The 14194-nt window shown below is 37.9% G+C and overlaps 1 protein-coding gene across 1 annotated transcript in view; it reads right to left on the bottom strand.

Annotated features, from left to right (window-relative positions):
• Positions 1-3755, bottom strand: part of LOC150083130 (uncharacterized) — a 99169-nt gene extending 95414 nt beyond the window's left edge. Inside the window, exon 1 of the mRNA XM_090377065.1 lies at positions 3266-3755. Coding sequence (XP_090233191.1) covers positions 3266-3519 — 254 coding nt within the window. The 5' untranslated portion in view covers positions 3520-3755. The remainder of the gene's footprint in view (positions 1-3265) is intronic.
• Positions 3756-14194: the final 10439 nt, after the last annotated feature.

Raw genomic sequence — 14194 nt, 5'->3', positions numbered from 1 at the left:
GCAATAATTCAGACGCAGAATGGGTTTGTTATAGGAAAGACTTGTCTGACAAATTTGATAGGATATTATGATGTGGTTACAAAGGAACTGGATGCAAAAAATAATTTTGATATCATATATTTGGATTTCAGGAAAGCTTTTGACACTGTTGCGCATGGAAGACTATTGTACAAATTGGAGCAGAATGGTATTAAGGGTAAGTTGCTACAATGGATAAAAGGATGGTTAAGTGGGAGAAGACAGAGGGTGGTAATCAATGGGTGCTGCTCTTCGTGGACTAATGTTATTAGTGGAGTCCCACAGGGTTCGGTGTTGGGTCCACTGTTGTTTTGTATATTTATCAATGATATTGATGAAGGTATATCAGGCTTAATGTCAAAGTTTGCAGATGATACAAAGGTTGGCAGAGTTGTTAATGACAGTAATGGCAGTGTGCTACGGCAACAGGATCTAGATAATTTGGGCAGATGGGCTAAGAAGTGGCAACTGAAGTTTAACCTTGACAAATGCAAAGTACTGCATATGGGTAGAAGTAACCCCAGAGAAACATACCAACTGTGTGGTTCTACACTTAAGGTGGTAGAAAATGAAAAAGACCTGGGAGTAATTGTGCAGTCAGATATGAAGTTTTCTGAGCAATGAAGACAGGCTGCCAGCGCAGGTCATGGGGTTTTGTCAATGATATATAGGAATTTTTCTAGCAGGGAAAAGGAGATGATTATCTCTCTGTATAAGGCAATGGTCAGGTCATGTGTTGAGTACTGCGTACAGGTCTGGAGGCCTCATTTTAGAAAGGATGTAGATTTACTGGAGCATGTACAGAGAAGGGCAACAACATTGGTGCGGGGAATAAAGGGATCCTCTTACCAAGAGAGGCTTAAGTTCTGCAAATTGCAGTGGCTGGAGACTAGGCACCTACGTGGTGATCTGACTGAGGTGTATAAGACCTTGAATGGGTTGAACACGCTGAATTCTGATGGGATTCTTCCACTTGTTCAGATTATGAACCTAAGGGGGCATAAATTCAAATTAAGAAAGGACAGATGTAGAATAGATGTGCGGAAATTTGTCTTTAGCCAGCGGGTGGTAATTGCTGGAACAAAATTCCATCTGTCGTGGAAGTTGATAGGTTGAATAAATTTAAGGAGGAACTGGACAGGCATTAGGAGGGAATGGTGTGATTTTTTTTTTTTTTTTGGCTGATGCTGCATATGCTCATACACTTGCTTTCTTGCATCACATGCCACTACTACTACTACCTTCATTTTTTACCAACCTTTAATTAAAAATTATGGGTAACAGATAAGTTTTAGTGTAGTTCTGCATGCATGTAAAAATTCCGTTAAAAATTTTGAGAGAACAAAGAAGTCAAATGATCAAAAAATAAAAAATAAATAAAAAATAAGCTGAATCTAGCTTATACCAGAAAAAGTTCCGTTATATGAATAAAGAAAACTGATCTTTTGAGATTATTAGTCAAATCACATTTTTTTATATTTTTCATTTATAATAAAAAAATGTTTCACAATACACTTCTCTTTTATCATTCTTAATAACTATATAGTATCTTTCTATACATTAAAATAATTTTCCTCCTAATGATATTTATTCAGCTAATGGAAGAAGAGGGATGCAGTTTACGTGTAATACGTAACAAATACATAACAGAAGCTTGTTTTACCGTGGTAAAACAAGCTTCTTTTTAAATGTGGTCATGCCCTACGTTTATCTAACACCACCACGTGGTATTTTTCTTGATTTCCATAGGTAACATTTATTTAAATAAACTAAATGCAACAAGGCATAAAATTTTAAGATTCTATATCTACATAATATCGGTGTAGATTCTCCACAGACAACTCTTAAAGAAAAACCACGATCGTAGTGTGAAAAGCACCCACTGATGAAAAGCCAACTAGCTTTGAAACGGTCCGTCTGGGTGGTGGGGTCCACCAAGAATAAATAACAATAGCTTTACTATTAGTGAAGCGTCACTTACACAAGGTAGTGCAGACACGGGCAACTCTTTGTGAATGATGAGCACAATATGAGATACAGATTAAATGCCTTTCACACTATGATCGTAGTTTTTTTCTTTAAGAGTTGTCTATGGTGTATCTATACCAATATTATATAAATATCGTAACATATTTATGTATTCATAGCTGAGGAAGAGACACACAGTGTCAAAAGCTTCTGTAAGTATTTTATTTTATCAAAAGAAGTGAGCGCAGTGAGCAGGGACGAAGCCCCCTTGTGTTACATTAAAAAGAATTTAAGTGACACAAGTCAAAATAATGGTCACTGTTGTCCTTTTTCCCTGCCTGGACCTGGGAGGGCATTGCATCCACTGCACTTTCCAGCCAAAACCAGGAAGAAGTTGGAAGGGCTTACAAATATCGACTTTATATTCACTTGTACTAAACAGCAAATCATGAAATTACTCTAGGCTTCCAATTTCGAGGTAGATATAAATTATTATTAGCCATGTGGTGCAAGGAAGCCTGAGGCTTATGCTGCACCAGCCAAAAAAAAATTTCTGAATTACCCTGTGTGTGTGTGAGAGAGAGAGAGAAAGAACAAGAGCCAGAAGTAGAAGGGAATCACCAAAAAAGGAAAGAATGATCATATCCAGATCAGGACCCTGGGTGTGTCAAGCCCATACTCACCAGATATGAGCCCCTGGGGTGATTATTGTAACATGGATGTAGATTTGCTTGAGCAATGTACAGCAAAGGGCAACAAGATTGATGAGGGGAATGAAGGGATCCTCTTACCAAGAGAGGCTTAAGTTCTGCAAACTGAAGCGGCTGGAAACTAGGCACCTGCGAGGTGATCTGATTGATGTGTATAAGGCCTTGAATGGGGTGAGCACACTGAATTCTGATGGGATTCTTCCGCTTGCTCAAATTACAAACCTAAGGGGACATAAATTCAAATTGAAGAAAGACAGTTGTAGAATAGATTTGCAGAAATTTGCCTTTAGCCAGCGGGTGGTTAATTGCTGGAACAAAACTTCCATCTGTCGTTGTGGAAGTTGATAGATTAAATAAATTCATGGAGGAAATGGTTGTGTAATTTTTTTTTTTTTTTTTTTTTGCTGATGCTACATAAGCTCATACGCTTTCTTTCTTGCATCACATGCCTCTATTACTGAAAAAACAACCTTAGAGAGTGATTTTTGATCAGGCTCATTTAATAACAACTTAAAATACATACAGAATTAAGAACACTCGTAATCAGATACAACGAAAGATCCACCTACTTTATAAGATCTTCATCTCTCAATATAAATATCGTCTCATCAGATGGAAGGAGACACTGCTGAACATACAACTGCAAACCACGGCTCTCGTTTAAATGGAATTTCCTTTGAATTAAATTCTTTAAATCTTGAACAGACTTTAATAATGAAGTATCGACTGATAACCATATAAATTTTGGGAACTTTAACAACCCTGCAACTCCTCTCATATCTAAACGAACGCGAATTAAGGATGACGGGCCTAAAGGCGCCATAACAGTAGTTCATTTATTAGAATCATAAACAGAATTAGAATCTGGTTTGACAAGTACAACAGCCATCGCTCAAACAAAATTGGTTTACGAATCTCAGCTGGCAAACAAATTTCTCAATACGGGAAGGCTGAAATGAATTTGAGAAAACATTAAAATGGTTACAAAATTTCATCAAATAACAAGTTATCGATTTAAAAACTGGCTAAAATAATCAATAAACTGGTGCAATACTTGGATTATCAATCCCTACAGGAAACACACAAATTATACCATTTCAATTAAATTTCCAAAAAAAAAAAAAAAAAAAGTTATTCAAAATTTTATCAAAGCAGAGTTACAACTTAATACTAGGCTTTAGTTAAAACTCCTATCTACATTATTTTTATAAGAGCTATATCGCATTTTCCATGTGTGCCCTTCCGCGGTAAGACAACTAATTGCAAAGCAACTCCATAACATCTTACTACTCTAAAATATCACTCATTACAAACCAGTTGGGCTGTTCAGAATATCTACGAAAACTTGAACGACTGTTATTGATTATTTTAGGACCGTCGTAGATGAGTGGTCAATCACAAGTTGCAATAATTCTCACGTGTTTGAATGGAGATGGTTCATGCCCATGTGACTGAAGATGGTTAATAATTGCATTCATTGTCGAAATAATTAATTGTAAACTCCTATGACCTAGTAGTAGAGACGAAACATAAATAAGAACATATTTTAAATGCTTTCGTCGTGCCCCCTTGGGTAGCATAGTTGGTAGAATCGCCGTCCTCCCCGCATCAACTGGAAAAGACCTGAGTTCGAGTCCCGTCGATGATGTGAGAAAATTTAATAACCCTTTGTGACAATATGGCTGAGTTAGTCGGTCTCTGGCGAGGATAGCATGGTTTTTTCCGGGAAATTGGAGTTTTTCATCCAGCAAACAAAAAATCGACCTCAAAACACACGCAATTTACAGACAATACAGGGAGTAATATGGCTTCAATCGCTGATGCTCCTAAAACCTTACAACAACAAAAAGTTTTTGTTGTGATCATTTTGTCTCAATTGCCTTAAGACACATTTTATCTCCTACACAGGAGGCAACGACATAAAATTTACTTTTATGCTGTAGGTTTTTTTGACTTCTGCTCTGTATGCTTTAGATCTAATCATAAAACTATCTCTGAAACTCTTTTTTTCCGACACACATATACTGCTCAAAAACATTTCCAAAGGTAAAAAAAAAAATAATAATAATAAATCTGTTGAACGTAAACTATTTAACCATGTGTGTTATTGTTAAATAATTTTATTTTAAATTATTTAAAAGAGGAAGAACAAAAATAAAAGAGAAAGAATAAAAGAGAGATTACCCCAATCTGCTCCATAGAATAACTTCAGGACAAAGCTCTCCAAATGGCTAAAATAATTTTAATGAATTCCTGCACTCACAGAATCATGGATGATTCAGCATACCCCGGAATCGAAGATGAAAGCTGCTTTCCGACCCCAAAACACACAAAACCACCGCCACGAAACTCTCAGTGATAGAAGACATTCCGTCAAAATTAATTAAAATTAACTAAAACGAAAGAATTGATCACAGCAATTCTTTCTTTTTAGTTCATTTTTATTAATCCTTCGCTCTGGATGAAGCCGATCTCCTCTGTCTAAACGTTATACCACTCTACTTGCGAAATAATTCCGTAAACGAGTAAAACCGCGCAATCCTCAGTGCAGCAGAGGAGAAAGTGGAATCAGTCGGAAAGACATCTGCGTGGGTTGCGCGAACGCAGAGCAAGAAGAACGCCAGAACATTCGCCAGAAACTCTATAAAAAGTCGGTTATCGGCATTGCCATATTACCCTACGAGCTCCCACTCGTCATCGGAATTAGCGAGCCCATCAGGGCTCGACAACGGCGCCGTGGGTAAATTATCCAAGATCGAAGAGCAAGAGCTACAACGAATTTACCAGTTTGTCTAAGATCAGAAAGTTAACTAACTATCAAAAGCTAACTATCAAAAACCGCGCAGCCGTGACGCTCGCAAGACGAAACAGCGAGTATATCTTTGAACACTTCACAATCTGTGTCAAAAGAGACCACTTTCCTCTCATACCGGCTTGTGCAATAATCATACACGAGTCTCAAAGCGGCACGTTCTATACATTGGTTTACGAGTACGAAAAGGGGTACGAACAATAGCTGGTTTATGCCATACTGTCACGAATAATTTATTTCAATCGACTTTACATCGTCTCGCCGAAAGGCGACACGAGATTCTACACGGCCTGAGAAATGCTACATCCACCATCGATCTACAAAATGAGTTTACCAAGATACTAATTTACTAATACTACTAATAAATCTACTAATTTACTACAAACAAGACAGGACAGCTTGCTCAAATTCATCCACGATAGGAAGGAATTCTCAGTTCTCTCATTCAACTGCCAAAGCCTATGGATGCACCACGTCAACCTCACCGACCCTGTTACACAGCAATGCCAAACCTTGCCGCTATTTGAGACTTGGTTAAACAATAACGAGAGTGTCAGCATCCCGAACTTCGATTGCGTGGTTCAATTCAAGCGTGAAACCAAACGGACAGCTGAAGTAGCAATATATCACAACAAGATGTCATATATTACAGAAATATAGACAACCGTTATATACAACGGTTGTCTATATTTCTTCTAACAGTGACATACAGGATATACTTGACAGGGTCTGCACAGATAGCACATTGGTATCGTCACCGTCCTCCCCACACCGGGTGGAAAAGGCCCAGGTTGGAATCCCGTCGATGACGCGAGGAACTTTAAGGGGTTTTTTTTCACTCCGTGGCTGAGTTAGTCGGTCTCAGGCGTAGATAGCAAGATTTTTCCCTCAGAATCTGGGGTTTTTCGTCTTCCAAAACAGACAAATCAACCATAGAACACAGGCAATTAACAGACATAACAGACACACTGCATGGCAGATGAATTTAATTATTCGGTGGCCTAAAAATAAAATAAATAATATATGAGGTATAATTGACTTCATTCGTTTAGTTTTGCTGCCGTTTATAATTATAATTAAATTATAAACTTTATAATTAAAGAAAGATTTGTATAATATAACAAAATGAGTTTGTTATAACCATGATCATGAGCGGCAATTTCAACATTAACTTCGAATTCTAAGAAACTAAACCGTAAATTAATTCCCTGCAAGAAACGTTCGATCGAACTCTAAAAACTAATCCCTCAATTTGAACTACAAGATCGGGTACCTCAGTCGACGATGTTTTCCAGAGACATTTAGATACGTTGCAATCGTAAGTATAGGTCTTTTTCTATATATGAACTTTATTGTAAGGTGCAAAGGTACGCACAGGTAGGCTTTAAAAAACCCTTCACGGCACTAAGCCAGGGGTTAACAAACAGTGGAGATATCTCCAGGAAATATAGAACAGGATAAATAAATAACATAGAGTAGATTATATATACTTAAAAATAATAAAATAAAATAGTAATAATAATATATCACATTAAAATAATAAAGTAAGTTAAAATAACACAGGATAGTTTTCTTGAATTTGGTTTTCCGTGAATTTCTTGCCGAGCCAGAGCGATTTCACATCAGTTGATGGTTTTGGAACGCACCTGCAGATCTACGATGAGACGTCTATACTTTCTATCATCTACAATTTTGCACAGGTCGACGTCCAAGGATTTAGCAATATGGAGCTTCTGACAAGACAGGAACCGATCTTTAGAATGTAGCCTCGAAGGAGGAGGAAGAAGCTTTGGTGTGGAGCTGAGCGCTGATTTGGGGAGATCCGCCAGCACACTGTGTCCAAATGTTGGCGGCTGAGATTCTTCCAGCGATCATTTTGATCGTAAAGATAAGTCTTCTTTCATTCATTAAGGCTGAAAATGTGGTTACATTAAGAGCTTTGGCTATCGGTGTTGTGTGCTGTTCCGGTGGGAGATGACACTTCCAGGTCGTCCACTTCAGGAGCCAATATTATTGTTGTTTGATATTTGGTTTTTAGGAGCATTAGCAACTAAGGCCATATTGCTCCGGAAATATGTGGTGGTCATTCCCTGACCTTTCCGCATCCTCCGTATTTGGTGGTCACGGGTTCCAACCCCCTCTCTAATCAAGAAGCGTGTGCTACGCACTGCTGCTCCTGCCCACCTAGCTACGGAGGCGCCAGGAGCCAGTATTCTGCAACATTCAATGGTTTGATTGTTGTGTCTGCAGTCGAGCCCCACAACTCTACTCCAAAGATATAAGGTCTGTCTTGTGATTTAGATGGTTGCAAGTGCACCTCTGGGCATATCATCAGCAAACATGGGAAAATGACTGGACTCGTGCTGGCCTTGCTGAAATCGTGCGATAAAGTCCATCCAGACTTCATGATCGAGCTGTAAGGATAGTTCACATTTTTTCTGACGTTATGATAGGGCGCGCTTAGAAAGTGTTATTTCAACGTGATGTTTCATTCCTTATGACTTGAGGCAGTTGAAGCATGCTCGTACTTTGGAGTATTCAGTTTTAGTTATCATAAATCCATTGTATCTTGTCTTACAACTGAAATTATCGACATTTGTGAATGATCAATAAAATATTTAAAAACAAAAGCATATTTTACAAAATGAAAGCATACCTTCTATTTCGTAATTAATAGATACAAATCAAAATACCAAAAAGAAACGCGAAGGATGGTTCACATGAATCCATCTACCGCGCATTCTCGGCACATGCGCCATTATGTTTTTTTTTTTTTTTTTTTTTTGATTATTTGAGGCATGAAAACAGTTCAAAGTGGAATTTCGATTAGCCGTTCGTATTGATGCTTTATTACAGAGTATGCCCTCTTTCGCAGGGTTAGGTGTAAGGATAAGAATTTCTCTATGCGCTCAAAACTGTTGTAGAAATACAAGGGCGTTACATCCAAAATTTGTACAATCCCGCACAATCAAGAAGTCTCATAATCCTAAACCTTTATCGTTTTTAGTCAAATTATGTCTAAAAATTCTATAATCTGCTAACTGCTCGGCATGATTTAAAAAACCATGACACAAGAACTTTCCAATCAACTGTTCAAGCAATATGAAATAGGGCAAAATTTAATTACATTAAAACTAAAATAGGAGAGATTTTGTGAGTGACCGGTCTAGAAAAAAAAATAAAACAACGTATATCAGCATATCTTAATCGGAGGGATACTATTCGCCTTGAAATTACTTTGAACGTTTTAAATATTAGCATTAGGAGTGACAAATCGAGGGTTTAGTGTCAAACAACGTTAACTGTAAAATCATTATGTAGTAAACGTTTTTGCAATTATCCAAGAAGACAGTCATTTGACATTTTCTTGGTTTACCGGAAATGTGCATATAGCCAAAAGTAACTTGTAAAGTCTAAGAGAGATACCGTTCTATGACATGATATGCATTGTTATTTTAATAAAGTAAAACTAAAATTGTCTCAAAACAAAAATGCAATTTTGTACTTAACGTTGTTTGAACTAAACCATCGAAATTATGCAAGAAATCAAGCTTATACATCATCTGCCAAAAAAAAAAAAAAAAATGAAAAGAACATACACCTCACGTTTCACCTATTGATTCCCTCCAACAGTTTGTCTAATTGCTCCTTGAATTTCTTTAAATTATCACAACTTACACAACAACAGATGAAAGTTTATTCCAGAAATCAACTACCTGCTGACTAAAAACAAACTTTTACATTCTCTTCTGCAACTGTCATTCCTCAATTTGAATTTGTGGCCGTTCATTTTCGTTGTCTGAGCAAGAGAAAGAATCCAGTCAGCATTAAGCATGCTCAATCCATTTGAAAGCCTTAATTACCCCAATCAGATCACCGCGCCAGTGCCTAGTCTCCTGACATTGCAATTTGCAGAAATGAAGTCTTCCTTGGTAAGAGCATCCGGTTTTTTCTGCTCACCAATCTCGTTGTCCTTCTAAGTAGTCGTTCCAGCAGCTCGACATCCATCCTAAAATGAAGTCTCCATACATATATGCAATACTCAATATGTGGCCTACCATGGCTTTATACAATAGTACAATCACTTTCTTAGCCAGGCTGTCAAAGTTTCCGTATACCATTGACAAATCCCACGAGCTGTGACATGATATGCATTGTGACATGATATGCATTGGCAGCCTGTCCGCATTTCTTAATAAAGAAGTACAAATCTGACAGCAAAATTAACCCAGTTCTTTTTCATTTTCCACTACCTGACTGTAGTATCACACAATTGGTACTTTACACGGGTAGTGCCTCCCTTCATATAATTGGATGGATTTCACCCACTAAAGGGCCTTTCTTAAGTTTAATTTCAACAATTTCTCTGTCACTTTCCTCTCAATTATTACAAACTAATTTGGCTTTCTGTTAGTGCTTCATAAACTTGTGGCATTCCCTTCCCCCTAAAGAATTGCTCATGCGTGAATGTACATGCAAAATACTCATTCAGTTACTGTTTGTCACAACCTGAGCAGGATCAACAGAGAAACCATCCATATCGAATGGAACAATTTGATTCATCCCATAAATCTGGGGGTTACTGATACCCATATACTTTCATATGTCAAAGTTAAAGTTCTGTTGACATTTCTCTGGTTATCTGCCTAACCTTTTTAGATCTTCTTAAAGTAACATGCCATTATTACTATTATTACTAATAACATTGTTCCAGTAAGAGCAGTATCCATTTATTACTACTCTAAAAGGGATATTGGTTTAATAAACCAATATCCCTTTAGCCCTAGCAGCAACTTCCCATTAATGCCACAGTGATTCAATTTGTACAGTAGTCTTTCCTGAAATCCAAGAATATGATATCAAAATTATTATTTGCATCCAGATTTTTTGTGACCACATCGTAGCATTACGCCATCAAATTGGTTAAACAGGATTTCCCCTTAACAACCAATGCAGTGTTAGAAATATAATTGCTGCTTTCTCTAGATGATACTGCATTCTTCTTTTATTAGTTATTGGATTGTTTTTCCAGGAACAGAAATTACACTAACAGGTGGGTAATTCGATTCATCCTTTGATTCCACTTGGTGAACTGCGAAGACATTAACACATATCCAGTCTATGGGGACCTCACCCGAATCGAAGGATGTACCTATATTTATGATCGTCAGTTTGTTTACTTCCTTAGCTGCCTCCCTTGATATAATTGGATAGATTCAACACACACAAGCGGCCTTTCTCATGTTTAACTTCGACAATTTCTCTTTCATTTTCCTCTCATTTATAACAAACACATTTGATACTCTGTTTGTCCTTGATAAACTTGCAGCATTCACTTCCTTAAAGAATTGCTCATGCGTGAATCTAGAATACACATTCAGTGTGTTTCAAAACGTCTGATGTCAACGTTTGCTCAAATCGCGTCAGCGAAATTATTCTTGCATGAATCGAATCCTTTATCCCACACTCCAATTTAAAATCTCGTCCTTTATCTAAACCTTGGTTTTCCAATAAATGTGGTAAGGCTGTTCAAGAGAAGAATGTTGCATATCGTAATTGGCTTGATTCTAATTCTTCAGCTTCACTTCCTGCCTACACCAAAGTTCGAAACAATTGTAAAGTAGTAATTAATCAGTACAAACTATAGTTTGAACAGGCTAAGGGTAGAAAACTTGCTTCTTGCCCTAATGGTAGCCGAGCATTCTGGTGCTTGCCAAAGATATTTGCCACAACTTTTGCCCATCTCTGCTCCCACCTCTGTCCAAATCAGATGGTTCTGTTGTGACTTCAGTCAAGAATAAATAAAGCTGACCTGCTAGCAACCCATTTTTCTTCCAACCCATGTATTAATGATCTTGGTAAAACACATCCCTCTATTCCCAACACGCTCCATTCAATGCTTCCTGTGGTCTTCCGTCAAAAGGATGTCACAAGGATTTTGACGAATCTTGATTCGTCAAAATCCTTCTGAAGTAATTGCAAAGGTCTTTTTGCTTCTGCTTGGAAATTTGCTCATATCCAGCCAGTTCCTAAAAAGGGTGACAAATCCCTCGCATCCAATTACCGTCCCATTGCAATTGCTTCTACTCTTTCTAAAGTAATGGAGAAATCCATTAACCGGCAACTCTTAAACTACCAAGAAACTTTCCGTCTGATCAACGATCGCCAGTATGGATTTCGTCACTTTCGATCCATTGGTGATATTCTGGCTTATGTTCCCCAATTATGGACTAATTCAATCGAAAAGTTCGGTGAAACACAAGTAGTTGCTGTTGATATCTCAAAGGCTTTCGATCACGTTTGGCATAAAGGCCTTCTAAACAAACTTTCATCTTATTGTTTGTCATCTGATTTTTGTAATAGGTTATCCAGTTTTCTCTCTGATCGCTCACTGAGGGTGATGGTAGATGTCTCTGTCTTCTAACTTCTGCACTAATACTGGTGTCCCCCAAGGTTAAGTTCTTTCCCCACCCTTTTCCTCTTGTATATTAATGACCTTCTTCCATTGACTGGAAATCCTATCCATAGTTTTGCCGATGATAGCACATTGCATTCCACTTTCTATTTTGAGAAACCTTGTCCTGCTCAATCAGCTTCAACTTCTCGAAAATCTGCTACCAATTCCTCAAAGGCGAATCTTCAGATAATTCTCCAGTGGGCCAAAGAAAACAGTTGATTTCAATCCTTCTAAAACTCAGTCTTGTTTCATATCTCACAAAAAGGATTCTTCTGCTCCTATCCTTATCTTTGGTGACACTGCGATTTCTAGACAAAATGATATCTCACTTTTGGGGATTACTCTGACTTCTAATCTCTGTTGGCACAAGCACATTACAAATATTTCTTACTCTGCATCTAAAAAACTTGATTTTCTCTTTCGCTCTCAGCGTTACTTTTCTTCCAAACAGCTGCTCACTCTGTATAAATCGCAAATCCGCCCAGCCATGGAATACTGTTCCCACATCTGGGGTGGTGCCCCCAAAACCTCTCTCAGGCTTCTTGATTCCATTCAGAAGAGGGCAGTTCGGTTAATTAATGAGTCAGCTCTACAGAGTCTCTCCACTCGCTGTCTCATAGACGTACTGTTTCTACTGCATGCCTCTTTTAGAGATACTTCCATGGGCACTGTTCCTCTGAATTGGCTTCTATAATTCCAGCTTTCTCTTTCAAAATAGTCGGAACAAGTACCACCACCAGCCAAAATCCATTTACTGTCCAACTTCAAACTCACAGAACAAACTTTTCATTTTCCTAGTTTATTCATTCAACTGCCATTTCCTGAAACAACTTTCCTTCGCACGTATTTCCTGAAAATTACAATCTACCGAAGTTCAAGTCCAATATCAAAATATCTTCTTTCATATCTCAACCTCCAACCCAAGCACGGTACTAAGTACTGTAGGTCCTATTACCTCTCATGTTTGGGGTTTACATAAAAAAAAAAAAAAGAAGCGTTTGTAGTCTAACACGCGACTCATCATACAACTGTGCCCCTTTTATCAGTGCTCCTAGTAACATATTCATTGGTAGTGTTAGGTGGGTCGAAAAACTGCAAGCTTAGGGGGACACAAGGATTTGCTCAAAACCTCAAAGTCAGATATTGTTGGATATAACAGACATGGTGTCACAAAGATATAAGGAAGGCAGAACTGGAATTTGGGGGGTACAATGTGTACATGAAGGATAGACAGGACAAGAAGGGAGGAGGAGTTATGCTATTAGTTAAGAAACACATAAAATCCAAGGAAGTGAAGCCAGTCGATTTCGCTGGACAGTGCATTGTCGAGTCAGTTTGGTGTGACATAAGCTTTGGGAGATCAAAATTGGGAATAGGAGTGTGTTGTAGGCCTAATGACTCTAATGAATATAATAAGAAACTGAATGGGTCAGTAAATGAGAAGGTCTTATAATGGGGGATTTTAATTTTCCAGATATTGACTGGAATTTGTGGGTTGGTCACTCACACACTAGCAAGGATTTTGTGGATTTATTGGATAATTGCTTTCCACAAGAGCATGTTCGTGTGGTAACTAGGAGTTATACCCTTGATCTGATTATCAGCAGTGATTGTCCATCATTAAGAATCTGCAGATAAATGAACCACTAGGTGGAAGTGATCACAGTGTGCTGAAGTGGGATTTACTCAAATTAGTATCTACCGTCAGGGGCAAAGGGAAAGATTTTTGCTTTCGTAAAGGAGACGGTGGTCTGAGACAGTATTTAAGTTCTATACGGTGGGAACAACTGAGGATGTTACCAACAGCAAATTCAAAATGAGAAGCATTCAACGAATTTATCTTGGAAGCTACTAGGCTTTACATGTTACACATGCAATATGTATAAAGTCTTGAATGGTTTGAGCATGCTCAATGCTGATGGGATTCTCCCTCTTGCTCAGAACAATCACCTGAGAGGGCATAAATTCAAATTGAGGAAAGACAGATTTGGATAGACGTGCGGAAATTTGCCTTTAGCCAGCGGGTGGTTGGTTGGTGGAACGGACTTCCATCCCTTGTCTTGGAAGTTGATAGCCTAAATAAGTTTAAGGCTCAGCTGGACAGGTATTTCGAACGAACAGAGGGGTGAAGTGGAAGTGGTTATAATTTTTATTTATTTATTTATTTATCTTATTTATTTTATTTATTTATTTATTTTTTTTTGCTGATGCTGCATAAGCTTGCTTTCT

This window comes from Mastigoproctus giganteus, chromosome 7 (assembly GCF_048544385.1).
Source record: "Mastigoproctus giganteus isolate SK-2022 chromosome 7, ASM4854438v1, whole genome shotgun sequence".
NCBI classification, from domain to species: Eukaryota; Metazoa; Arthropoda; class Arachnida; order Uropygi; family Thelyphonidae; genus Mastigoproctus; species Mastigoproctus giganteus.
The sequence above is the reverse complement of the archived record's forward strand: the minus strand, read 5'-3'. Positions and strand labels throughout refer to the sequence as shown.